A 24,976-nucleotide genomic window follows, 5' to 3' on the forward strand; every position below is an offset into this window, starting at 1 on the left:
AGGGTCAGAGCGGAAATTCAGGCGCAGGGCCCGTGATTTGGCACCCGAGCGGCACGCTGTATTATCTGAGGTGTGCTATCACCATGGCGTCCACGCGTGGCGTTTCCTGGTTCACACAGGTCAGCAGCCCGTGGGGGGCACGGCTGCTCTCCCCACACTGCGGCAGGGGCCCTGCAGCCACGGGCGTGCGCTGTGCTCAGAACCCTGGATGAGCGACTGGACTTTCTGAACCTCACTTTCCTGAAGGACGAGGGTAACAGACCTGCCTCCAGCGCCGGGGGCGAGCGCCCAATGGAATGATGAGTTCCTGAGAAGCCCTTAGCCAGGGCCTGCCCACAGCGCCCGGGGACAGGGCACCACTGACCACCCCCGAGGGCTGGGCCCGAGGACCCCAGAGCCCCCAGAGCAGACAAGGCGCCAGTTTCCCGAGTCCGCCCAGGCTCTTCAGGCTGCGTTTGCAGTTTGCAGGAGGAAACCACAGCCTGCTCTCCCGGCCGAAACCCCCATGGCCTTTGGGAAAGTTCTGGAGGATTTATGCTCCTCTCTGGCAGCCACACCAGCCATTCATCAAGGCGCCGTTTCCTTGACAGTGGGCTGAGCGGCCACCTGCCCCCCTTACCCCTCGATAGGTGTCCTCGGGAGATTTATTGTAGTTCCAGAAGCGCAGGCCCGCGATGCTCTCTGCTCTGTCGAAGCGGATCGTGACCACGTGGTCCAGCCCCGGCGAGAAGGGGATCAGCCACATATGCTCATCCTCCATCGTGATGTTGGCTCCATCAATTAACCTGCACGCAGCAGAGGGAGCGGTGAGGGGGGTGGTGGCCAGCGCGGGGTCGACACCCTCTCACCGCCCACTGCACCCCTGCCTGCTGGAGCCTGACTGACTGGAGTGAATTCAGGGACGTGAGCCTAATTAATCAACAGTGAGAGGCTACCTCTCCACTGTGAAATGAGACAAAAGAAAACAGGAAGAAAAACAACAGTTTGTGCCGTTTAAGGTGCGGTGAAGCCATCATCCGAGTTTCTTAAAAGGGGGCAGATGTGCCATTTTCCAGGACCCTCAAACCAGCGATCCCATTTCTAGGTTTCTTCCCAGGGGACATCTAGTCCACCTGCTGGAACGCCTGTCTGCACGAGACATCCCTGATCGTCTCATTATTTACATTAGAAAAGAGAGAACTGCGGCCTCAGAGCAGGGGGAGGTTAAGTAAACCTGTTCGGTTGTTCAGTGCCCACCACGGGGCGGGCGCAGCCACAGGGGAGAGGCGGGCTGCGGGCGGCAGGGCCCTGCTCTTCCTGCTGGGAAAGGAGGACCAGGACCAGGAGAGACTGCGCGGTGGGGGCGGAGGCACCCATTTCCCCTGTGAAGGCTGTGTGGACTCCGGTGCGTTTGAAAGAATCTGTCCCTTCTTTCTTGTGCTGGGAGGGACACGGGAGCCCAGCGTGAACCTGGCAGCTCGGGGGTGGGACAAGCACGGGGGTAGGTGTCTTGGGGGAGCTGTAACCCCGCCGCCTGCCGCATGAGCATCACGGGGAGCTTCCCGGCAGGAGGAGCCCCAGCCCTCGATGCTCCCCGCCGCTGCTCTGAGCTTGTCATCTTGCTCAGGTTGCTCTGTCGGGGCCACTTTCCACTTCTCCTGCTCCAACATCCTGCCTCATCCTCCTCAGCTCTGCCCGTGTTTGTCCCCAAGACCGTCCTGCCCGACCTCCCTGGACACCCAGGCCCCGCCCTCCTCCTGGGGCTCTGGCCACGGCTGGCACTGCCACCGAGAGGCCTGGGGACAGGGGCCTTCCTCACTCTCCTGGTGACGTGAAGCTCTGCCCTGTCTCCTGGTTGCACTGGATTGTATTTTTCACCTGAGCACAAGCTTCTTGATTTTTCAGAGGAAGGGGAAGGAGAGAGAAACATCAATCAGCTACCTTCCCATATGCGCCCCAACCAAGAACTAAACCCGCAACCTAGGGATGTGCCCTGACGGGGAACTGAACCCACAACCTTTCGGTGTATGAGATGATGCTCCAATCAACTGAGCCACCCAAGCCAGGGCTGTTTCCTTGACTTTAAAATAAACTTTTATTTTTTTCCTTTTCTACATTTAAAAATTTTAGATTTGGAATAAGTCTTATAGTCAAAGCGTTCATCCAAGGAGGTAATGTTCTTTGCTTTTTCTCTAAAAGGCGGTTATTAAATTGATGGATGGTGTGTCTTACAATGGCTGGCATCTTAAACCAAGGAAATTCAGCGAGTTAACAGTGGGGGGTGTGGAGTCAAGCTGACTGAGGACTACACCAGAGAACCTTCTATTTCCTTCCAAAAGCAATTCCCTCTCTGTCCTAGGCTTGTGGCTGCCTCCAGAGCAAGACTGCTGTCCAGTTCTGAGAGGAGAGAGAACTGCTGACGCGTTCACAACTGATGCGTGTGGGAGGGCCATAGACACCCTCAAGGATACCCCAATGACCCTTCCCAGCTCTGCCCACCAAACAGCCTTGAATCAATGACCAACCCAGTAGCCATGAGCAGCCCTAGAGGCCAGATTAAGGTCTCTAAACACCGTTTTCCACTAAAGGAACCGGGCTTTGTGGACAAGTGGCTGAATCCATATCTGGGACAAGAAATATACAAGATGAGTATACCTGAAACTTATATAATAAAATAATTTTTAAAAAGAAATATATAAGCCCTGACCGGTTTGGCTCAGTGGATAGAGTGTTGGCCTAAAGACTGAAGGGTCCCAGGTTCGATTCTGGTCAAGGGCATGAACCTTGGTTGCGGGCACATACCCAATAGGGAGTGTGCAGGAGGCAGCTGATCGATGTTTCTCTCTCATCGATGTTTCTAACTATCCCTCTCCCTTTCTCTCTGTAAAAAAATTAATAAAATATATATTTTTAAAAAGAAATATAAAAAATGAGCCTGGAATGACCCGTTATATCAGAAAGCAGGGAAGTTGCCAGAGACCACTGTTTTAAAAAGGATCCAGGAGCCCAGCCGGCGTGGCTCAGTGCTTGAGCATCTACCTATGAACCAGGAGATCACGGATCGATTCCCGGTCAGGGCTCATGCCCGGGCTGTAGGCTCAATCCCTACTGTGGGGCGTGCAGGAGGCAGCCGATCAATGAATCTCATCATTGATGTTTCTCTCTCTCTCTTTCTCTCTCTCTCCCCTTCATTTCTGAATGAAGATAACATATTGATTTCATTTCTGAAATCAATAACATATATTTAAAAAAAGAAATAAAATAAAGAGGATCCAGGAGCTCCCAATGTCTAATACAGGGGTGGTCTGGCCCTGTCACGGATCAGTGTGATTAGTTAAATGTTTGACCGCACATAGCAGGCTAATTTTTACGTTGATAATTTTGTGTGGCCCGCAAATGACATTATAAATATCCAAATGGCCCCAGGTCTAAGAGCATCCAGTCAAGCATCAGTAGGATAAAAACTACAACAGATTGAAACCCTTCCAAAACAGGGCATTTAAATCGATGATTATGATAACCAAAATAACCAAATGTGCCCTGGACAGTGTGTTCAGTGGTTAGAGGGTTGGACTGAGCACCAAAGGGTCAGGTTCGATTCTAGGTCAAGGACATGTACCTGGGTTGCAGGTTCGATCCCAGGCCCCAGTCAAAGAGCGTGGGGGAGGCAACCAATCAATGTGTCTCTCTCACATCAATGTCTCTCTCTCTCTTCCTCCCTCCCTCCCTCCCACCCTCCGTTCCTCCCTTCTACTCCTTCTAAAAATCAATGGAAAAATATCCTTGAGTGAGGATTAACAAAAAATAAATAAGAACAAATAACCAAATGTATTAAAGTATGCTAGAGAAACAACTTGTTTTTTTTGAAAACTAAGAAATAAAAGGAAGGAATCAAACATTTAGGCTGCCTTTCCTGTTTGACTTATACCTCAGAGTAAACAAATAATTGAGGGAAAATTTCTCTTTACTGATGAAAAAAAGAAGACAGCATCAGTGTATCACCAGTTTGCAACCCCTAATAAATTAAGGGACCTAGCCACTGAGCTTTGGCTGCCAGTCACAAAAAGCCTGACAACCCCTGAAGGGAATAAACAACATCCACACCCCAACAATCCAACCTCAGTCTGATCAGGCCTCTGGATCTAAAGGACGTCTTATAGGAAACACAGGGCCAGGCTGTGCCCCTCCCGCCATGTCCCTGTTCTATATGATGAGGAAACCAGGCAGGGGAAGACAGGATCAGTCAGTGCTTAAGTGCACGGGCATTGCTCTCCCATACCTGCCCCTAATCATGACTCGGATACCCGGCTGGTCTGAGTGACCTTCGGCCAGTTTTTAACCCCTCTCTCCCTCAGTTCCCAGGGGTACCTATCATATTAGTAAATGGATGGATATCTGTAACCTGCTTAGCACCTGGCGTTTAACAATGGCTAAAAAACATGGCAACTATAATTTCAGTTATTATTTCTATTGTTATTGAAGAGGTTAAGAAACTTACTAGCTGGCAAGGGGCAGAGCCAGGATTTGAACTCTCATCCCTCTGACTCCTGGACTCCTCTGTTCGCAGGGCCAGGCAGGGCCGCTGCCCTGAGGGGACAGTGCTCCTGGGCAGGTTATGGGCCCCATGGATCAAGGCTCTATTTCAGGCTGTCCTCTGACCGACTTGACCCGACCTGGGCTTCTGAGACCTGACCATGCAGAGGAGCGTGCGGGGACTTCCTCAGCAGCCACTTCAGTCTCAGGAGGGGACAGCTTTCTCCCTGAGAGGCGAGGCTGCTCACGAGGAAAGGCAGGGTCATCCCTGCAAAAGCTCCCTGAGCAGCCACTGTGCTGGTGGCCGGAGCTAAGCCTGGTGGAGAGAACAAAGCACAGCTCTGTCTGGAAGCAGGAGAGCCTGGCTTCGAACCCGGCCTGCACTCCAGCTGTGCGGTCCTGGGGGTGCCCTCCCTTTCTGAGCCTTGGGTTCCTTAACTCTAAGATGAGGTGACCACAGACCTTGGGGTGGCTGGGGGCTGCTGTCTGACATTTGAATCTCAAGTCTAAGATGCAGGACAGGCCCCGGTCCTGCTGCCATGAGTTAAGCTTCTTGCAGACACCTACTTGTCCAGGGTCCGGGAGTCATCCGTGTACTCCGGGAGGTCATTTAAGTCCCTGGGGGAGGCGGAGATCTGGTGCAGGCTGATGGGCAGGGCCTGGCCATCCTTGCCCACCACTTCCAAGCCCGTGAGTCCCAGGTAGTGCAGGTCCCCCCAGGAGGCAGTGAAATTCAGCTGAAGGCCTGCAAGAGGAAGGAAAGTGGTGTGAAGGAGGAGCCTAACATGAGAGGAGAGGAGGAATGGTCTTTAGCGCCTGCATTGGGCCAACTGGGAAACCCAGACACAAAACCCCGCCCCTTTCCTCAGGCTCAGCCCCGCCCCTTTCCTCAGGGTGCCTGGGGCTGGGATGCTGCTGACAGTTCACAAAATGTTTGCCGGGTGAATGGGCCAGTGCTGTTTAAACCTGTGCAGTCCTGGGTCCTTTCTCTACCCCTCAATCATGTCACCCCACTTGACGTTTAACAGCCTGGAGTGGCTTCCCATGATGCTTGGCCAACAGGCTTGCCCATCTGGCTTCTATTTCTCTAACCTCATCTTGCACCAGGGGTTCCTGGCCCCACTAAGATGGCATCCCGTCACTTTATTCTTCTCTCCCGTCAGGGCCGCTGCTCATGCTGCTCTCTCTGGAGCGCACATGCCTGGCCCCCTGGTGCTCGTCCTTCAGATGCCAGCTACCTCCTCAGGGAAGCCCCTTTGACTACACTGACCCTCCATTCACAGCTGCTGAGTCACTGTGAACTTGCCCTTCCACGCCCTGGTCGCACTGCCATCTTGCGACCCCTTGGTTCAATATGCCAGACAGTTAACCCGAGGACAGAAACCCCATCTGTTTTGCTTTGTCCCCAAAGCCCGCCACAGTGCCATTCAGTACAGGGAGAGTGATTAAACAAGTGTAAGTGGAGGCAGCTACAGCACTAAGCCACAGCACTAGGAATGGATGTTTTATGCAAATCGGCTGCTACCATGAGGATTCAGGGTAAAGGAAGAGGCCACTTCCACTCTTTTGCCCCGCCCACCTGCTCCATTAGAGACCACGCAGATTTTACAAGGGCCTCCTGTGCGCCTGCGGCACAATGGCTGCAAGTCGTCCACTGGCCCAGAAAGCTCCAACCAAATGCGCCTCTTGGTCGGGCCTGTCGGGCTTCTGGCTGGAACTTCCTTACCTACTGGTCTCCCATGAGGGTGGGACCACGCCTAGTGAGCTCCCCCACCTTGGGGGCCTTGGAGCCCATAGCACCCTTTCGGATGGCTGTGCTCAAAAGACTCATGCTCTCTGCAACGTGTGCAGCATGCCCGCCCTGCAGCGCTGGAGAAAACAGCCTGGATGTCCCGGGTCCCACCACCGGCTCCGAGGAGGAGGTGGAGCCCAGGGAGGTCTCTGGACATCCCTGTGAGGCCAAGCCAGGCCACCTCCCTGGAGCTCAGCTCCCTCTCCTAGGCCTCAGACCCTTCTGCTCGCCTGGGGCCAGGGTAACCGAGCATCTTGGGGTCAGTGAAGAAGACCTGTGACCAGCATGGTATGGGCACAGGCAGCTCTCACAGCATTGGCAGACTGCAAAATGGCCACAAACCACCCCCTCCCACCAGCCCCTGCCTCTGCAATGTGACTCAGCGCTTCCCCCAGCCAGAGGTGGAGTCTCTTCCGCTCCTTGAGCCTGAGCCCGGGGATCCGCTTTGGCCCGTGAGACAGAAGCAGAGGTACTGCAGGCAGAGCTTGCAAAGCACATGTGCACTGGGGTTGTCCTCTCTCTCCACACTTGGGGTCTGGCGACAGGCAGGAGACAGGTGAGCCCCTTCGCCCCTCACTGGCCAACAGCCTCCCAACTGCAGGACATGAAGGCATCCGAGATCATTCAGCTGCCAGCCCACTGCCAGCTGAGCAGGCTCATGAGCAGGCCCAGGAGATGCCAGCCAAGCCAGCTCAGAGGAGAACTCCCAGCCACACCACTGACACTCTCCCCTCTGAGTCTGCTCAGATGCCCTCTCCTCCGAGAGGCTCTCCCCCACAGGAGCTCAGAGAGCACCACGCCCTGAACCCTGCCCTGCCCTTGTCACAGCACCTGTCCCTATCTGACAACGCGTTCCAGGTTCACTTGCTGATTTGTTTTTCTCAGTCTTCCCCACTAGGATGGATGGCAGCTCCCTGCGGGCGGGAACTCCATGCACTCTGTGCACTGTTGTATCCCCAGAGCCTAGAACAGTGTCTGAAAAACAGATGGTCAGTGGAGGCCTTTTTCTTTTGAAATAAGTGCCTGACTGAAGAGTAGGTTTCGGTGGATACCTGCAGGTAAGTGAATCCACGTGAAATCATGGAGTTTCACCAAATTCAGCATTAATGATAAACAGGTATTTACTGATCACTTACTACGTACCAAGTCCTGCCCCTGGACCCGGAAATACAGGGTAAACACAGAGCAAAATCTCTGTAGGAGCTTCTACTGCAGTGAAGACACACAACACACACCTAATGAACCAATAAAGATGATTGTTCCTCAGCGCGCCGAACGCCATGGGGAAGATCAGAGAGCTGGGCTAGGGCGTGGCTGAGAAGGAGCGGGGCGGTCAGGGAGGGCTTCTCTGAGGGCCGACATTCGAGCTGAGACCTGGGGGATGAAGCAGGCTGCCATTCTTCAGCATGTCTGGAAGGACACTCCCAGTTGAGAGGACAGAAGGGCCATGACCCTGGGATGGGAGCCACGTGGCTGGTGGCTGGAGCCAGGCGACCGAAGGAGAGGGAGGTGGAGGGAACGACTCAGAAGCGCTGGCAGCACGTGCTTCAGAAGGTCGGGCCAGGAATGGCCACGCCATGGAGTCTGGGGTTCTCCTCTGCACTGGGGAGTAGGGGGGTGGTGGGGTCAGGTTTGAAACAGGGGTGCCCCACGTGATGTGATCTGCATCTCAGAAAGTGACTCGGTTGGACCTTAGGAGACCAGGGAGGAGGCTTTTGGATACGGATGGCCTGGACCAGGCGGTAAGTGTGACTGCAGGGGACAGGGGACGGGTTCGGGTCAGCTTTGGAGACAGCACTCACTGCCAGACTCTCAGTGGCATGTAGGGAGTGAGGGGAAGAGAAGATGCTTTTGACCCAAGTTCCAGAGTGGGTGTGGGTATCGCTCCTGAGACGGAGGCAGCCTGAGGTGGAGGAGGGAGCAGGTTTGGGTGAGGGGATCAGTGTAGGGACCAGTGCCAGCCCCACTTTGTGAAAACAAGACTTGGCATCCCAACTTGCCCTTCCTTTGCCTGGAAGAGGCTCTGCGAGGCCATTGGATTCGGGGCTGCTCGCCTGTCGGAGCTCACATCCATGCTCCACATTCATTTTCCTTTGGTGTGCCCATCAGTATTTATATACAAGGAAGTTAATTTTGTTATTTCTCATCCATGTTTCAACTCTCTCAGCTCCTTTCCTCTTCATCACTGCTGATATTTGCAAAATGTCCAAAACGCCTGTCATCTGCAGATTTGCAAATCATATATCCCTTTTCAAAAACATTAACAGGAGCCTGGCCAGTGGCTCAATGGTTAGAGCATCGGCCCAAGCACCGAAGGGTCTAGGGTTCGATTCCCGGTCAAGGGCACATATCTGGGTTGCAGATTCACTCCCTGACCCTGGTCTGGGTGAGTGTGGGAGGCAACCAGTTGATGTGTTTCTCTCACATCAATGTTTCTCTCTTTTTCCCCCTCTTCTTCCCTTCCACACTCTCTGAAAAGCAATGGAAAAAAATATCCTCATGTGAGGATTAACAACAACAAAAACATGAACAGGACTGGCTGTATGTACCAAGCCAGTAGGCCCTGGCTGGTCCAGGGGGTCAGGATTTTGGTCAGTGTGCGGGAAAGCCAAAGGCTCAGAGGCGGGAGACAGACATCAGGGCCCGAGCGTGCAGAGGGGGCTGGCCAAGAGGTTCTCTTGCCTCTGAGGTTGCACTTTCCTGCAGCAAAAAGGCCTCGGAGCCCACTCCAGGCTCCCAAAGGCACCGAGATCACGTTTCTGAGAAAGGTCAGGCGCTGGCTCAGTGGGAAGGACATTTACAGACGCATCTTTGGGGAAATCACCAGATGAGGGGGACAGAGGCTGCCCCTTCCGTCTTCTCATCACTGTACTGACCGCCCCTGGAGCAGTGCGGGTGGCTGAGCCTCAGCACGGGCTCCAGGGACGCCCTTGAGCCAGGGCTGGCCATGCGTGGTTTCCATCTCACACCTCCCTCCCCGCCCGGGGACCAGTGATTGGTTTAAAGGTGTTTGGGCACGTGATCCAAGCCGGGCCGAGGAGAGTAATTCTGGGAGTGCTGACCTTTGACAGCCACAGCTGAGTCCCCCCACTTATGGCTACCCTTGGCCTTGCCCCTCTTCCAGGCAGCCCATGTCCAGTGACATGTTGGTTTAGGCGTGTAAAGGCCTTGTCCCCTCACTCAGCTCAGGACAATGCAGGGCTGCCACAGCTCAAGCTCCCTGTGGAGCCGGCAGAGGCCTCCATGTGAGTACGAGGCTCAGCTTCTCCCTCTGCCCCGTCCTGCTTCCTGTCCTCCCCAGGAACATGCCCCAGTCAACTCCACCCCAGAGTCTGCTTCCTGGAAACCCAGTTGTAGTCGGCCCTCCACATCCAGGGATGGAGAGGGAGGAATGGAGAAGGAGGGATGAAGAGGGAGGGCACGCTGGGCAGAGGGCAAAGCTTGGGTGGGGGACAGGTGGGGGTTCAGAGACGGGTATGAGGAGGAGGACCGGCTGAACCTAGATGTCTGGCTTCGTTCTAGAGATGACGGGGGAGGCGGCAGAGGGAGCGTGACAGAAGTTAACTGGAAGGAATGAGTGCTCAGGGGGCAAGAAAGAGCAGGTGAGATGCAAGGAGCAGGTGAGCCACGAGTCTCATTAACAGGGACCAGGAGGGAGGCTCGCGCAGTCAGCAGCCACCTCTGGCCTGAAGATCCAGGGTGCAGGCAGAGGGCTGGCCTGCGCGCGCGTGGAAGAGGAGGGGTGGCTGCAGGGTCACATGGGAAAAGACGAGAGAAAGACAGTGAAGCCCAGATGGGATTTGCTCAGAGGCCACCAACAGGCAGCCAGCTGGCCGATACACATGTGTTTTGTTTGGCTCATTAGTTGTTTGAAAATATTATAAAATTAGTCACCAACATTTAAAAAGCTCAAGATTTCACATAAAAATCCAAAATCCGACTTCTCAGAAGAACTGGCTGCTGCCCACCCGGCGCAGGGAGCAAGCAGGTGTCTTAGCTCCTGCTGGTTTCAGCCCGCCAGCCGCACAGCCCACATCTGTGCAGACCCTGTCCCAGGGACCAGGGCGCCCGACCCCCGAAGGCCCCCCTTCCCCTGACACTGCCCAGGACAGGGTACTCACAGATCCCGTGGTAGACGCCCGGTTCCGGGGTGGTGACTTCGGGCACAGGGGCACTGGGTGGCAGCTCCACTTCCGGGACCTGCACGCCGGTTAGGGGAGAAGCAGAGGCAAGGGGTGACCCACAGAGCTGGCTGGCAATGTGTCCAGCTCATGCCCCAGGGAAGTCCCCGTGGCCCTTCTTGTGTTTTCTGTCTCTGTGGAGGCTCGTGACTGGTAACATGAACAGGCCCCGGAACCCTCGTGTGTCTGAGTCCTTGCCAGAAGCTCTTGCTGGTAGGGGAGGAGTTTGACGCTACCAGGGAAGGAGCCATCGATGTCTGTCTGGTCAGCTAGAGGGAGGGAGGGAGGGAGGGAGGAAGGAAGAAGGAAGGGAAGGAAGGGAAGGAAAAGAACTTCAGCTATAGAGCGTGGTTCTGGGCCTGGGCACGTGCACTTTCAGAGCTCCCAGGCTAGCCCCCGGGCAGCCAGGAGAAGGAGCCCGTGGTCTGCAGACGGCCCAGGGGGGCTGCCAAGCCTGCTTCTTGGGTCTCATGTGTGAACTTCGCTCAGGAGACCTCTGCCTCGTAAGCGTGGGTCAAAGCGCCTTCACTGCTTTACGGACAGCAAAGCTGCGATGCGAAAAGAAGTGAAGTCCAGATCTGAGTCTGGGTGAGCGTGGTGTTCCAGCCCCAAGGGCCACCTGACGAGCGCCAGGCCCCGCCCCTAGCAACAGCCTCTCACTGGGCGGAGGGTGGGGAAGGCCTTGAGGAGCGCCCCGACACAGCCAGCCTCGGGCCACCAGGGACTGTCACCGCCCTGGTGCCCACGCGCCTTCTCTTGCCCTCCCTGGCACCCTGCCCCCCCCTCCTAGGACGACCCCTGTGGATGCACTGACCTTGACACTCTCTAGGGGTGTGACCCTGATGTCGACCGCCCCCCACCCCATGAGCTCAGGTTTTCCTCTAAGACGAGAGCGTCCCTCCCTGCCCCTCATGGCTGGGTTTCCGCGCTGGGAAACCACTGGGCACATGAAGGCCCTCAAAGTCAACCCCCAGCTGGACCCCCGGATCACATCCAGACAGCAGACATGCTTCCTGGCCCACGAAGGTTGGAAGACATTTGAATCACTTGCTAACATCTTTAAATTGGGGTATTTTTACATAAAAATCCAGATACCTGGCTTCATTTGAAAAAGTCAGAACAATTGTCACCACGAGCTGGCAGTCTCGTCGGCGGAGCGGCAGCGGCCTCCCTTAGAGGTGGAGGCTCACGCCCTGAACACACTGCGTGGTCATGACCTGCGGTGGCCGGAGCCGTCCTCTGCTCCTGGACGTCCCCCCCCCCTCACCCCTTGATTGCGGGGCCTCGAGGACACCCTGGAGACCTGGGTGACTTCCCTCCAGTGCTGCTCTTCACTTGGCCCTTGGCCTGAAGGTCATCTTTCATTAAAAAAATGTTCACAGTTAAAAGCAGACTTTGGAGTCCTGTGTTGAAGCTCTAACCTTGTCACTCCCGCTACGCGCCCTGGCATGACCCTGAGCCGGGCTGAACCGGGCCAGTGGTGTCAGGAGGGACGCACAGGCCAGCTCACAATTCGCAAGCAAGAAACAATCGCCAGATTGTCATTATTTTAATTCTAAGTCTGCCTATTAAAGGCATTTTCCGTCCTCCCATCAAAAACAACCGAGAGATCAAAACGCAACCTCCAGCAGGAAGTTCCCGAAGACCTTGAATGACAGAGGGGACACAGCATGATTTCTCCCAGCTTTGATTAAAATCTGAATACTTCCTTTACTTTGGTGAAAAAATAAATAAATAAAATAAAAATCATTAGAGAATGAAATATGACACCCAGGACCGAAGACGAAGTGGAGAAATGGGAAATGTCAAAACAGCAGCACCAGCAGCGTGAAGAGATCCATCTTCATTCTCCTGCTGGGAAACCTCTCTGGGCGCTCGCCCGCCCGCCCGCCCGCCCGCCCGTCCTACCTGGGCCCACAGGCCGGCCTGGGTGTAGGGCCGCTCCTCCGTGCCGCCGTCCGCGGTGCTGGGCCTCCTCAGGGGCTCCTCGCACGGCAGGCTGCATGGGCCCCCCGTGTCCACGTCAAACGTCTCATCCGAGCGGAATATGGCCTCGAGAATGTCCTCGTCGGTTGTGAATAAGATTGTGTCTCCAAAGTGCTCTGGGGCTGAAGGGGTTAGCAGGAAGACAAGGGTCAACTCTCCCAAATCCCACTGAGCTGTAGGCCAGGGCCCAGACCCATCAGCTCTGTGCTATAAACCCCGAGCCACGGACAGTTCTCCATCTGTGCAGGGACGTGTCTTCTTCACATCGGCAAATGGATCGATGTACCGTGAGAACCACACAGGTCACAGAGCTAACAAAGGGACCTATCTGAGGAGAATCACTGAAATACCACGCGTGGGTGGGCACCGGAGCAGATGCTGTGGGTGCTCACAGATCCCCGCTGACCCCCGGCGGGGAGGGCTCGAGCCCTGTTGGAAGGACATGGGCGTTAGGCCCCTAGCGGGGAGCCTGCAGGGCTCCAACCCCCACCGCCTGCCTCAGGCAGGACAGACCCTGCAGTTCATGCTCCAGGCTGCCCTCGGTCAGGCTGCAGTGGGCTTCCCCTGACACCACGTGCTCAGCTCCCCCTCCATGTGCTGCGCCCCTCCCTGCACCGGGTTCTCCAGAGAGTGCTCCCTCAGTCAGCACCTCGCAGGAGGGTCCCCCTTTCGGGCTCAGGCCTGTCCCCAGCCGAGGAGTTTAATGAGGTCAGCGCTTGCACACCCACGCTGCAAAGGCGGCGAGCGGGCCAGGCCTACGAGGGGAGAGACCCATCGCACTGACGGCCAGTGGCTTGGTTTTCCCTCAGAGCCTCAGCGAGCAGCAGGTAGGGCTTCGGGAACACCCTCACAGACATACTGTACCTCCCGTCAGGGTTCCGGAGGCCTTGGCGATTTCTCCGTTAAAGATGCACTGTGCGTCTAACAGGATCTCGACGTCCCTCACCCCGCGGAAGGAATGTATCCGCGATTTGTTGTAATTCCAAATCCTGACCAGGGCGACGTGGCAAGGATGCGAGAAGTCGATGGAGATGGAGTGGGACTTGCCCGGCGTGAAGGGGGCCAGCCAGACGTGCATGTCGTCCTGCGTCCTGTTCACCCCGTCGACGAGGTTGCCGACCACGCGGGGGTCCTTCCCATAGGCTGGTAAAATGTTGATGTCAGGGGGGTCCGCTTGGATGCTCGCGATTTGCACGGGCTCCCCCTTGGAACTGAATATTTCTATTCCGTTCAGGCCCACGTAGTGCCTGTCCCCCCACGTGGACTTGATGTCAATGACCAAGTGCCGCCCATAAGGCAAGACGGGGATTCTAAAGTCGCTGGGGTCGCCTGCGTCTCTGCAGTCGTCCGGCCCCGCCCGGGCCTCCGGCTGCTCCCTGCAGGGGGCTGGCTGGGCGCCCTGCCGGCCGCTCCTCTGCTGCTGCAGGAACTCGTCCAGGATGTCCCCCTGCACCTCCATGTTGGAGATGCGCCCCCGGTGGGAGCGGTCAAAGGCGCTGAGGGAGCTCCAGGACTCGTGCAGCGTGTGCTCCTGCTCGCTGCGCCACTGGGGCCGCGGTGGCGGCCTGGTGCACCAGGCGTCTCCTGAAGAAAGGGCACAGGAGGGGTGAAGCCCATTAGTGACAGGTGTGGAAGTGGGACCCTTACTGTCTCATCCAGTGGCTCTCCGCTGGGTGGAGCTGCCCTCAGGGGAACATTCTAGAAAGTGGTGAGGCTGCTGTTGGCTGTCTCAATGCCCACTGAGCCTCCTGGCATGGCCGGTGGGCAGGGCTGTTAACACCCGCACTGTGCGGGGCCGTCTGGGCACAGAGCACGGTCTCCTGTCACACACATTCAGGCTGGTAGAAAATTGTTTCTGGTTATTCAAGTCTGGGGCCTAGCTGTTTTACAAAAAGCAAAGTACTTTTCAATCTGCACTGAATTCCTGAGCATGCAACCTCATGCACATCAAGGGAGGCCTACATGGTTGTGTCGGAGCCTTTGCTGGAAGTTTTCCCACTTCAGAACCTCACACAACCAGAGCGAAGCCGCTGCCTGTGGCCTCAGAGTCAGCCACCCAGGGGCCTGCGCCTCGGGCTACCAGTCACGTGACGTGCACGGAGTTTTCAAATGCTAGTGACAGGCAAAAGGCTCGGAAAAGAAGGTAAAATGAAAAGAGCCCGCTGTGCCATTTTAGAGGCGCCCATCCTCGTGTGGGCAGCTTGCACCGACGTGCTAGTGTGATCTTTCGGGGTGGGAGTAGGAAGGGCTTTTATTTTCTTGTCCCCTTATCTTCTGAGTTCCCTACATGTATTATTTTTATAATCAGAAAAATGCTGAAACAACCCAAGTGCATTGCACGGCAAGGACTTCACTTCCACACACAGCCTAGCTGGCTCCAGGAGCCGCAGCCGTGCCCAGGGCTGGCGTCTGAAGGCCCCGCTCCCCTCGCAGAACCCAAGAGCCCCAGTGCACGTGGAACAGGGGCCATCCTCGGGGCCATGCCATGGCTAAATGCCATCGGAGGGTGTCATTCTGGAAAAACAGCAGCTGGCACTGACATTCTGCTTTTTCTCCTTTCATATGGTGCCGTGTCCTGCACTCCATTTTCTGCCTGTCTCCTAGGGGCCCTGGCTCCATCAATTATCGCTTCTCTCCAGAATCTTCAATCACTCCTTCCCACCACTGCCCTCTCAGCCTGCAGGCAAGCATAAACCTCCACCCTGAAGGCAGAGGGAGGCCTCGGATCTGCGCTCCCTCCGCCCACTGCAGTGGCTGCGCCCATCGCCTCCTCCCGTCCCCTGCGACCTGCTTCCTCTGTCCAGTTACTGTTTTGCTGCCTCAAACTCCTCTTCCGCTTCTCTAGGAACAACACCCTGATTTTCCCCTGGGGACCCCCCACCTACAGGCCATTCGGATTAAGCAAATGTCAACAGCATCCTTGCAAGCTGGGCTCATGACAGGAACCAGGGGAGAGAGGGGCTCTGTGAACTGGAGCTGCTGAGCGTGGATGGAGCGGCGCTGCCTGTGGCCACCTTGCTGCCTGCGGGGGGCCGGCCTGAGAAGGAAGCAGGGCAGGAGCAGGGCAATGAGAGGCTCCTGGGGCATCACTGGGCCCTGGGATCCAGCTGTGTCAGAGGTCGCGTGCCTGGTGGCTTTCCATCCCTCCATCCATGAATCCCACAGCCCTCCACTGCAGCGGCGCCCTCCAGGTTCACAGGGACTCCACGCACGCAGTCTTCTCTCAGGGCTCGCTCCAGGCTGCTGTCCGAGGCCACGCTCCCCTCGGGCTCAGGGGACACTGCGCTGCCAGGTTCTCCACGTCCCGCCCGCAGCTCCTCCCTCCTCCCCACTCCCTACGCCTGGCCCTGGCTCCCACGCAGGCACTGCCACCCCAGGCACCACTGCCCAATGCCCCTCAGGGGGTCCAGACATGTCCACACTGTCACTTCAGACTCCATGTGCCTAAATGGCATTTGTCACATCCCCTCTGAGTGCCATTATCTCTGCCATGCTGGGAACAAGGAAAATCAAAGAAAATCCAACTTCTCACTACGCGCCAGAGCCCCGAGTTGGCCCCATTAACTTCCCCAACCGCCTTCCACCCTTCTCCCACGCCCTCCTGCTCCAGCCACGTGGCCCTTCCTCTCTGTGGACACGCCAGGTCGCATCTCGTCCCAGAGCCTTTGTCCTTGCTGTGCCCTCTGCCAGGAATGCTCTCTTCTCAGATCCCCAGGTAGCTGGCTCCTCTCGTCACCTTCCTCATGGAGAGGCCTGCTCTGCCCTGCTGCCTGCTGTGTCCCAGTGCCTGGCACAGAACCTGGCACGAGGAAGTGCTCAGTAATGTGTGCCAGCAAAGGGATGGACAGCTGGCATCACCATTACACCCGTGTTCAGACCTGGAGGCTGAGGGACTCCCTCTCCACCTGTCAGTTCTCCTGTACCTGTCCTCACCCCGCCTTCCCATCTGCCATTAAAAAACACCCAGGAGTTTCCTCCATCCTTTCCTCCAGGCATGAGGCTTAACATCTGCAGGAGGGACTTCCCATATGGATTATCAGTGCTCTGCTTACTGTGATTTGATCTCCACGGACTGAAATGAATGGCCTGGGTCAGTCCGCAAGGGCCCTGAGGAGACAGCACCCGTGTCCCGTGTCAGGGACTCCCCTGTGTGTCTGCCTGGGTGTAAAGAAAGGCAGGGCTCTGCTTTCACCTCACATCTGCTTTCTGACCTCTGCTCCCCAAGATGTACTCTGGGTTTTAAAAGCAGAGGTGTAGATCTCTGCTAGGCCTCGCAGATGGGACCACCGCTGAGGGCCTGTTTCCCTCTCTGCTGGAGAGCACTCTACTCACGAGTCCTTGGGGTCAGGGAGCTGCTGGGGTCAGTGTGTGGTCCTTGGCCAACCCCCACCTGCAAGTCTGAAGGGCAACAGAAAGCTGCTGCTTCGTGAGTCTGTAGTCAACACAGTCTGGGAGGGGCCATCGATATGAGAAGACGGGACCGAAGATGCAAAACTATTCCTTGGTTGAGACTAACATGATCTACAGTTCTGCACTTGAGTTTATAAAAATCAATGGCACCACCATGAGGTGTATGTTAATTGCTACTAAAACAGGAAATGAGAAAGTACATAGTGAGATATAACAGAGCCATGTTTATTCTCAGTGAACTGCCCTCCAGTTGTAGCTGATGGAACAAGGAGTGGACACCTGACCTGAGTCGGCCAATCAACTTCTCCACTGAGACTATGGAGCTGGCTGCTGGTGACAGACCCAGAACATTGAGTCACCCTAGGGCTGCCAGGCCATTTCCTGCTGTGTGCACAAAGGCACAGAAAGCCGACCCCCTGAGGGAGGGTGAGGGACAGGGGCCAGCGGGAAGCAGAGGTAGGGCCTGGATGGACAGGGAGAAGCTTCCTTGGTGCCGGCCAGTATCCTGGTTCCTCCTCCCAAACCCATGCGGTGAGCAAGCTACACTTCCTGCCTCTGGGGTCCAGAAGCGCCTCAAGCATTCCCCAAATATCACCTCCTTTACTGCTCAAACTGGGCTGACAGGATTTCATTCACCTGTAGCCAACTGACCCCTGATAAGGACACTTCCGAAATGCAGATGTCATTACAATGAGTTTCTCTGTTGCACAGAAAATCTCCAGACTGTCTTATGGAGCCAATTCCAGGCCCAGGGAGGAGTCTGGCGGTCATGCATCCTAGCAGCACCTATGGAGCTGGGCCTGCACCTTTCCCGAGGGCATGGCATGGGCTTTAGCTCTATGGAATGGGCAATTTAAAATTTCGAAGCGCCTTTCCCTTTTAGCATGACTGGTTTAACAAGCATTAAATCTTAAGGGCTCAGATCTTACTGTGTCACTGAGCCAACCAGTGAAATGCCTGGAAAGAAATTAAAGGGAGGACATGTCAGAATAAAGCCATCACCCCTAACTCCCAGAGGCTCTGTGGGTCTGTTTACCAGGGAAGCTCAGAACTGCCTGGCTGCCCCGGGCGGGGGCTGATGATGGCTGTGCAAACAGGGCACGTGGGGTAGTGCTTCAAGCACGGACGCTGGAGCAGGACACAGGTTCAAAGTCTGCTCTGCCCTGACTGGCTGTGACCTGAAGAAAGTTGCTTAAAGCTCGTATCTCCTTTAGCTGTAAAAGGGGCTGGCAGGAGGATGAATGAGCTGGTCTGAGTGGCGCCTGGATCAGAGTCTGGCGCCCAGCAGCCTGCCCCGTAGCCACGCAGCCATCCCACACTCGGAGGACTCACCGCGAGCAGACACCTGGGCCTGAGATCCCATCACAGGTAAGACAGTGTCTGCCCTCAAGGAGCTCCTTGGCTCTCCTCTCCTCTCCCTTTCCGCTCTCCCCGATACCCACACAGGGTAAGTTCTGGCTGGGGAGCCCCACAGGAAGACACTCAAGTCTTACGGACTTGCTCCGTGTCCTAAGCGACATGTTTCTTCCAAACTCGTCACATTTCTAAGTACAAATCTATATGTAGCAGAGTTTGAATTCAAATGTTTTGACACTTGTTGCTATGCTACACTCCCAACAGCCAAATCTGAGTGGAAATATTCAGAAGTCCAGCCTCTGGTACCCTCCTTTCACAGACTTAGAGATGATCTACTGGAAAGTTCACAGAGCAGTAGCTAAGTCACCAATGGTGAAAATTAAAATAGTCTACATTTCTGATTTCTCTAATAAAAGGAAAAGAGATCTGGCACATTGGCCTTACAGTCCTGAAAGCCAAAAAGAGCCCAAGTGAAGCAGCGTGGGCATGCGCTCCAGTTAGCCACAGTCCTCACCACTCCCTAATGTCCTTCCAAAAATCCAGGCAAGAGTCAATTGCTATTTATCACCATACTTGCGTTATTTTTCTTACAGTATAGTTAAGGATGAAGTGAAGTAATTAGAGGCCAATGTCTATCAGAGGTAGAATAACAAGGTCTAGGTTGGAAAAGTCATGTATTGAAAGAAAAATGAGCAAAGGGACGTATCTTGGTGGCAATGATAAATATATCTATGAGTTTAACATGCAAAGTATGTCTTGCCCATTTCACTCATTGCTGCCTCCCATGTGGCTCCTGAGACAGTAAATTTGTGACCCCAGGTTAAGAAGAACCCCTTGCTTTGCAGATGAGGAAACTGAGGCTCGGAGAGTTGAGTGGCTGGTGCCAGTCAGCAGCCTCCTGCAGGGATGATGAGCCCCAGTCAGACTGCTCCCGAGCTTACCTCTGCTGGCTGGTTGCCCATCACCGTGACTGCTGCCGAGGGCGTCCTTCCGGCCCCTCCTCCCACTAGCAGGGCGCTCCCTGTTGGAGGGCTTCTCAAAGATGTCAAAGTCATCCCTGCAGACGTTGGGGGTCACCCTCGGGGCTCTGTCCTCTGAGATGGCATTCCGGCTGCTGGCCCGTCCTGGCTCACGCCTGGGGCCTTCATCCCCGGCCTCTGCAGGACCCTCCCTGAAGATGTCCTCGTCCTCTGGCACAAGCCCGTCCGTCCCTTCGGGTGGCTTCTCAGGACGCAGCCAGAGGGGTTTGGGCTTCTTGCCTCCCTGCCTCCTGCCTTTCCCTTCAGGAGAGGGTTGTAGCCAGGCGGGGGTTTTCCCTGGCGGCTCAGAGACCTTTCTGCCTGGGAGGTTTTCCAGCTGCAGAGTCAGCGAGAGCTCCTGGTCCAGTGGAGGGCACTCCACTGGGGGTCCGGGGGCAGGGGCACGCTCGCCCCCCATAGAGACTGTGGCTGCTGACGAGCTGAAGTCATCCTCTAACTTGGACAAACTGTCTTTTATGCAACCAGGAGAATTGATCCTTTCACCAAATAAAGTTCCTGGTGAAGAAACCGCCACATCCCCTGCCTCTCCGTCTGGCTGCGAGCAAGTGGCGCTGAGCTCCTTGTCCCTAGCGGTGCCCACCATCCTCTGGGCACCTCTGCCTTCTTCCAAGGGGGCATTAATGCTGTTCTCCACCCCCTCAATCTGCTCATTTTTCAGGCTGACTGGGATGCTCTGGTCGGCTGGGGCCTCTCCACCTCCTTTGTCTAACTGGCCATCAAAGATGAGGCTTTTGTTGACATAAAGCTTCACATTCTTCACACCAATGTCAAGATCCTGGAAACAAAAATTAACAAAACAGAGACGCGTGGTGTCAGACTGATGTATCAAATTTTAAAGCAGAAGATGAAGAGAAATTGAATGCTAGAAACACGGGCTTGTGAAACCACAGCACTGGGATGTTAAACAGGCTCAGTCTCCTTCCTGTGTGAGGCTTACACTATAAATCAAAGGACCTTCACAAAGAGGTGCCTGATGGGCTCTGTCATCGTACCTCCTGCTGGGACATCTGTAACCACCGCTAATTGGTCTCCCTGCTTCCTGTTCTGCTGCTCCAACCTCCACCTCCCGTCGCCAGGGAGGTAGTTTCCTGCCAGAGCAGATCTGGCCGTCACCCCCTGGTGAAACCCTCGGTCTTCACTGCTGAAGCGGCTTCATGCCAGTGTGTCCTGGGCCTCACCAGGAAAGCCAACGCAGACCTGGCTCAGCGGGGTCCTGAGAGCAGAGCAGAGCCGAGGCAAGGACTAGAGTGCAGGCTGCTTACTTGCTAAGGTGCTCCCAAGAGTCAGGGCCAGAGAAAACCCCAAAAGGCCTTTGAGCTGGTCACTGCCGTGGGCGATTGGGGCTCTATTCCACTGGGGACCTCCGAGGAACCCACAGAAGGCACTCAGTGTCCAGCCAAGGCGGAGGCTGGGCGGTTATTTACTGACTCCCTTCCCTGCTGTTGAAGGTTGCCTTGGGCACTGTGGCTTCGAAGTCCCTCCCCACCTCCCCCAGCAGAAAGGCAGAGAGCCTGGGAGCACCAAGGCTGTGCCTGTCAGCCTGCCTGGCTGTCCCACCTGGGCTGCCACACCTGGGCTGTCCCACCTGGGCTGTCCTACATGGGCTGTCCCACCTGGGCTGTCCCACCTGGCCTGTCCCACCTGGGCTGTCCCACCTGGCCTGTCCCACCTGGGCTGTCCCACCTGGGCTGTCCCACCTGGGCTGTCCCACCTGGGCTGTCCCACCTGGCCTGTCCCACCTGGGCTGTCCCACCTGGGCTACCCCACCTGGCCTGTCCCACCTGGCCTGTCCCACCTGGGCTGTCCCACCAGGGTTGTCCCACCTGGCCTGTCCCACCTGGGCTGTCCCACCTGGCCTGTCCCACCTGGGCTGTCCCACCTGGGCTACCCCACCTGGGTTGCCCCACCTGGACTGCCCCACCTGGGCTGTCCCACCTGGGCTGTCCCACCTGGGCTGTTCCACCTGGGCTGTCCCACCTGGCCTGTCCCACCTGGGCTGTCCCACCTGGCCTACCCCACCTGGGCTGTTCCACCTGGGCTACCCCACCTGGGCTGTCCTACCTGGGCTGTCCCACCTGGTCTGTCCCACCTGGGCTGTCCCACCTGGGCTACCTTACCTGGCCTGTCCCGCCTGGGCTGTCCCACCTGGCCTGTCCCACCTGGGCTGTCCCACCTGGGCTGTCCCACCTGGGCTGTCCCACATGGGCTGTCCCACCTGGGCTGCCCCACCTGGGCTGTCCCACCTGGGCTGCCCCACCTGGACCCCACCTGGGCTGCCCCACCTGGGCTGCCCCACCTGGGCTGCCCCACCTGGACCCCACCTGGGCTGTCCCACCTGGGCTGCCCCACCTGGGCTGCCCCACCTGGGCTGTCCCACCTGGGCTGTCCCACCTGGGCTGCCCCACCTGGGCTGTCCCACCTGGGCTGTTCCACCTGGGCTTTCCCACCTGGGCTGTCCCACCTGGGCTGTCCCACCTGGGCTGTCCCACATGGGCTGTCCCACCTGGGCTGTCCCACCTGGGCTGTCCCACCTGGGCTACCTCACCTGGCCTGTCCCACATGGGCTGTCCCACCTGGGCTACCTCACCTGGCCTGTCCCACCTGGGCTGCCCTACCTGGGCTGTCCCACCTGGGCTACCCCACCTGGCCTGTCCCACCTGGGCTGTCCCACCTGGGCTGTCCCACCTGGGCTGTCCCACCTGGGCTGTCCCACCTGGGCTGTCCCACCTGGGCTGCCCCACCTGACCTACCCCACCTGGGCTGCCCCACCTGGGCTGCCCCACCTGGCTGTCCCACCTGGGCTGTCCCACCTGGGCTGCCCCACCTGGGCTGTCCCACCTGGGCTGCCCCACCTGGGCTGCCCCACCTGAGCTGCGCTGGAGGAGAGCCCAGGAGATGTGGTGTGGGCACTGCACGTGTAACAGGTTCTTCTGATGATTCCTTTGCACAGGAATGTGGAGACCCTCAGGCCAGTGGGATGAACTCTAACCCTCTCAGCATATGACAGAGGGGTCCCTGGCTAGGCTTCCTGTCTCCTTCTTCTCCCCAACACTTCTCTGTTCATGCTGAGAGTGAAACCACACCTCCGCCAGCTACTGCCCTGCCATCTGTCCATTCCCCTTCACATCAAAACACTTCTGAAAAACTGCTTGACTGAGGAATATAACACATACCTCACACAGAAAACTACAATTTTAAAGTGTACAACTTGGTAAGTTTTAACATCAAATCAACTTTCCAATCAAAATAATGAGCACATTACCCCCGAAGTTTCCTTGTACCCTGGGTAACCCCCAGCCCCTCCCCAGCCAACCACCGTTGGCTTTCTGTCGTGATAGATCAGTCTGCCTTCCCTTTTTAAGTAAAAGGAATCACACTCTACGGACTCTTCTTGGCCTAGCTTCTTTCCTTCAGCATAATGACTTGAAGATCCATCCACGTTGTGTGAAATAATAGCTTTATTCCTTTTTCTTGCTGAGGTACTTCATTGTCGGGGTGCCCCACCATTTTTTTTGCCTTTACAGCAGACCCTTCGAGTCACCGTCCCGGCTGCTCCCCTCCCCCCACCACCCCTGTGGCCCTGGCCCCACTGCAGTCGGGCCTTTGCCTCCCTCTGCATGAACCCACCTTGCCAAGGGCACCAGTACCTGGGTGGAAACTTCCTGTGTGTCTGGGACGGTTCAGATTTACTCCGCTGTCCTGGCCCAATCATTCACAGAACCCTCTTCTCACTCACAGTGTCCTGGTTTGGACGGTCAGTTTTAGGGCCGGCAGGGCCAGATCCACCGGGAGCTCTCAGGCTCAGGCCGACAGCTGTCAGCGGCACCTGTGCCATCGCCGCTCCTCCTCCCGAGTGTTCTTCCCCAGCTTGCAGGCCGCACCTGGCTGGGGTTCCTCCTGCCTCAGCTGCCCTGCCCGGGCTCCCCTACTCCCACCCCCCCTGCTCAGCCTCCCTGCCTGGGCTCCCCTGCTTCCCTCACCCTCCTGCTCCCCCCTGCTCAGCCTCCCTGCCTGGGCTCCCCTGCTTCCCCCACCCCCCGCCCCCCCTGCTCAGCCTCCCTGCCTGGGCTCCCCTACTCCCCACCCCCCTGCTCAGCCTCCCTGCCTGGGCTCCCCTGCTTCCCTGCCCGGGCTCCCCTGCTTCCCCCCCTCAGCTGTCCTGCCTGGGCTCCCCTTAGCTGGGCCTCGAGTGGCTGGTGGGTCCTGGGCCTCAGATTCCCGCTCTCTCACTAGGGGGTCTCGTCTAGGCCCAAGGCCTTCCAATACCATCTTTGTGTTGATGACTCATTATCATTTTAATCTCCAACCCTGACCTCTCCAACAAGCCCCTAGTGACCACATGACCTCTCTTCTAGGATATCTAACAGGTGTCTCAACCTTAACACGCCCCACACAGAATCCTTACTTCACTTTCCCAAGCCTGGTCTCCTCCCATCTTAACCCTTTGCACTCGCTTGCTTTTTTCTCGATTCCTGCTGCCGATGCTAACCGTGTCGAGTCACACTCTACATCTGAGTGCAAAAGGTTAAAAATGGTGGCCCCATTCAGTCAGTTGCCCACAGCCCAGGAGTCCTCCCTGACCCTCCTGCTCGCTCACTCACACAGCCCGGGTCCAGGATCCCATGGCTCTAACCTGCACACCCCTCCAAACCTGCCCTCTGCTCCCCGAGTGTGCTACCTCCTCGCCAGGCCACCATCTCTCCAAGAGGTTCTACCGTAACCTGCCGGTGGGCCCCCCTGCTTCCACGCCACTCCATCGCTGCGAACCCACCCCAGGCACACACTTCCTCCTCTACACAGCAGTCGGTCTTTCTTTTTAAAACAACTTATCAGGTCACGGCGCCCCTGCTTAAAACCCCTAATGATTTCGTACTACACATAAGCTCCACCCACTTCAGTGGCCAATAGACTTCCGATCTGCCCCCTGGTGACCCCTCTGACCCGACCCCTGTCACTCTCCCTCCACTCCCAACACACGGACCTGGTTGTTGTTCCCTGATCCAGCCAACTCATCCCACCCCGGACAGAGCACTTGCCCGGAATGCTCTTCCCAGAGCCCTGCAAAGCTGGCTCCCTGTCCTCTCAGAGACCTTCCCTCCCCTCCGGCCCTCTCCATCTCAGCATCCTGCCCGATTTCGTTCTGGTCTCTGACATGGTCTTATCGCCTTTTTACGTTATTTATTGTCTCCTCCGCTCAAAGGTAACCTCCAAGGCACCAGGGGCCCTTGTCCCATCTTGTCGAAGGCCCAGCAGGCACCTGGCACACAGTAGGCTCTCAACAAGGACTGTGGAATCTTAAGTGAACAAACACAGAGGCAGCATGCTCTCTAACAATGTCCTGAAAACAGCCTGCAGAGACGTGGTCACCGCCGGCGTCACTCCCGGCCATTCTCCGTCCGCTCTTGGGAGATGGGAGCTGAGAGCCAACAGGTGCCCATCTACATCGCCCCCGCCGCCCTGAGGGGAGGTGGGCAAGCTCTCACACCGGGCACCGCCGCGGAGGCTTCGGGGCGATGTGGAGTGAGACCCACCACCCTGTGCCGCACAGGCCTGGCTTCGACCCCCTGCTGCAGGATGGCAGCTGCTGTTTGCCGACTGTCCAAAGTCGCGATTCTCAAAGCACCGCTTCTGCCTTGATGTGGATGTGCTGTCTGCCTAGCAGAGGCACAGAGCAGGCGCGTGATGGGAATTAATCAGGG

The 24,976-nt window shown here is 56.7% G+C and overlaps 1 protein-coding gene across 1 annotated transcript in view; it reads right to left on the bottom strand.

Moving 5' to 3' along the window:
* The window catches only part of KATNIP (katanin interacting protein), a 203,661-nt gene that overhangs the window by 11,109 nt on the left and 167,576 nt on the right, over positions 1-24,976 (bottom strand). Inside the window, exons 16-21 of the mRNA XM_054714549.1 lie at positions 19,179-20,052; positions 13,336-14,055; positions 12,394-12,593; positions 10,426-10,504; positions 5,080-5,257; positions 620-785 (exon numbers count right to left, since the gene is read on the bottom strand). Coding sequence (XP_054570524.1) covers positions 620-785; positions 5,080-5,257; positions 10,426-10,504; positions 12,394-12,593; positions 13,336-14,055; positions 19,179-20,052 — 2,217 coding nt within the window. The remainder of the gene's footprint in view (positions 1-619; positions 786-5,079; positions 5,258-10,425; positions 10,505-12,393; positions 12,594-13,335; positions 14,056-19,178; positions 20,053-24,976) is intronic.

Source organism: Eptesicus fuscus, chromosome 4, assembly GCF_027574615.1.
Source record: "Eptesicus fuscus isolate TK198812 chromosome 4, DD_ASM_mEF_20220401, whole genome shotgun sequence".
Classification (NCBI taxonomy): Eukaryota; Metazoa; Chordata; class Mammalia; order Chiroptera; family Vespertilionidae; genus Eptesicus; species Eptesicus fuscus.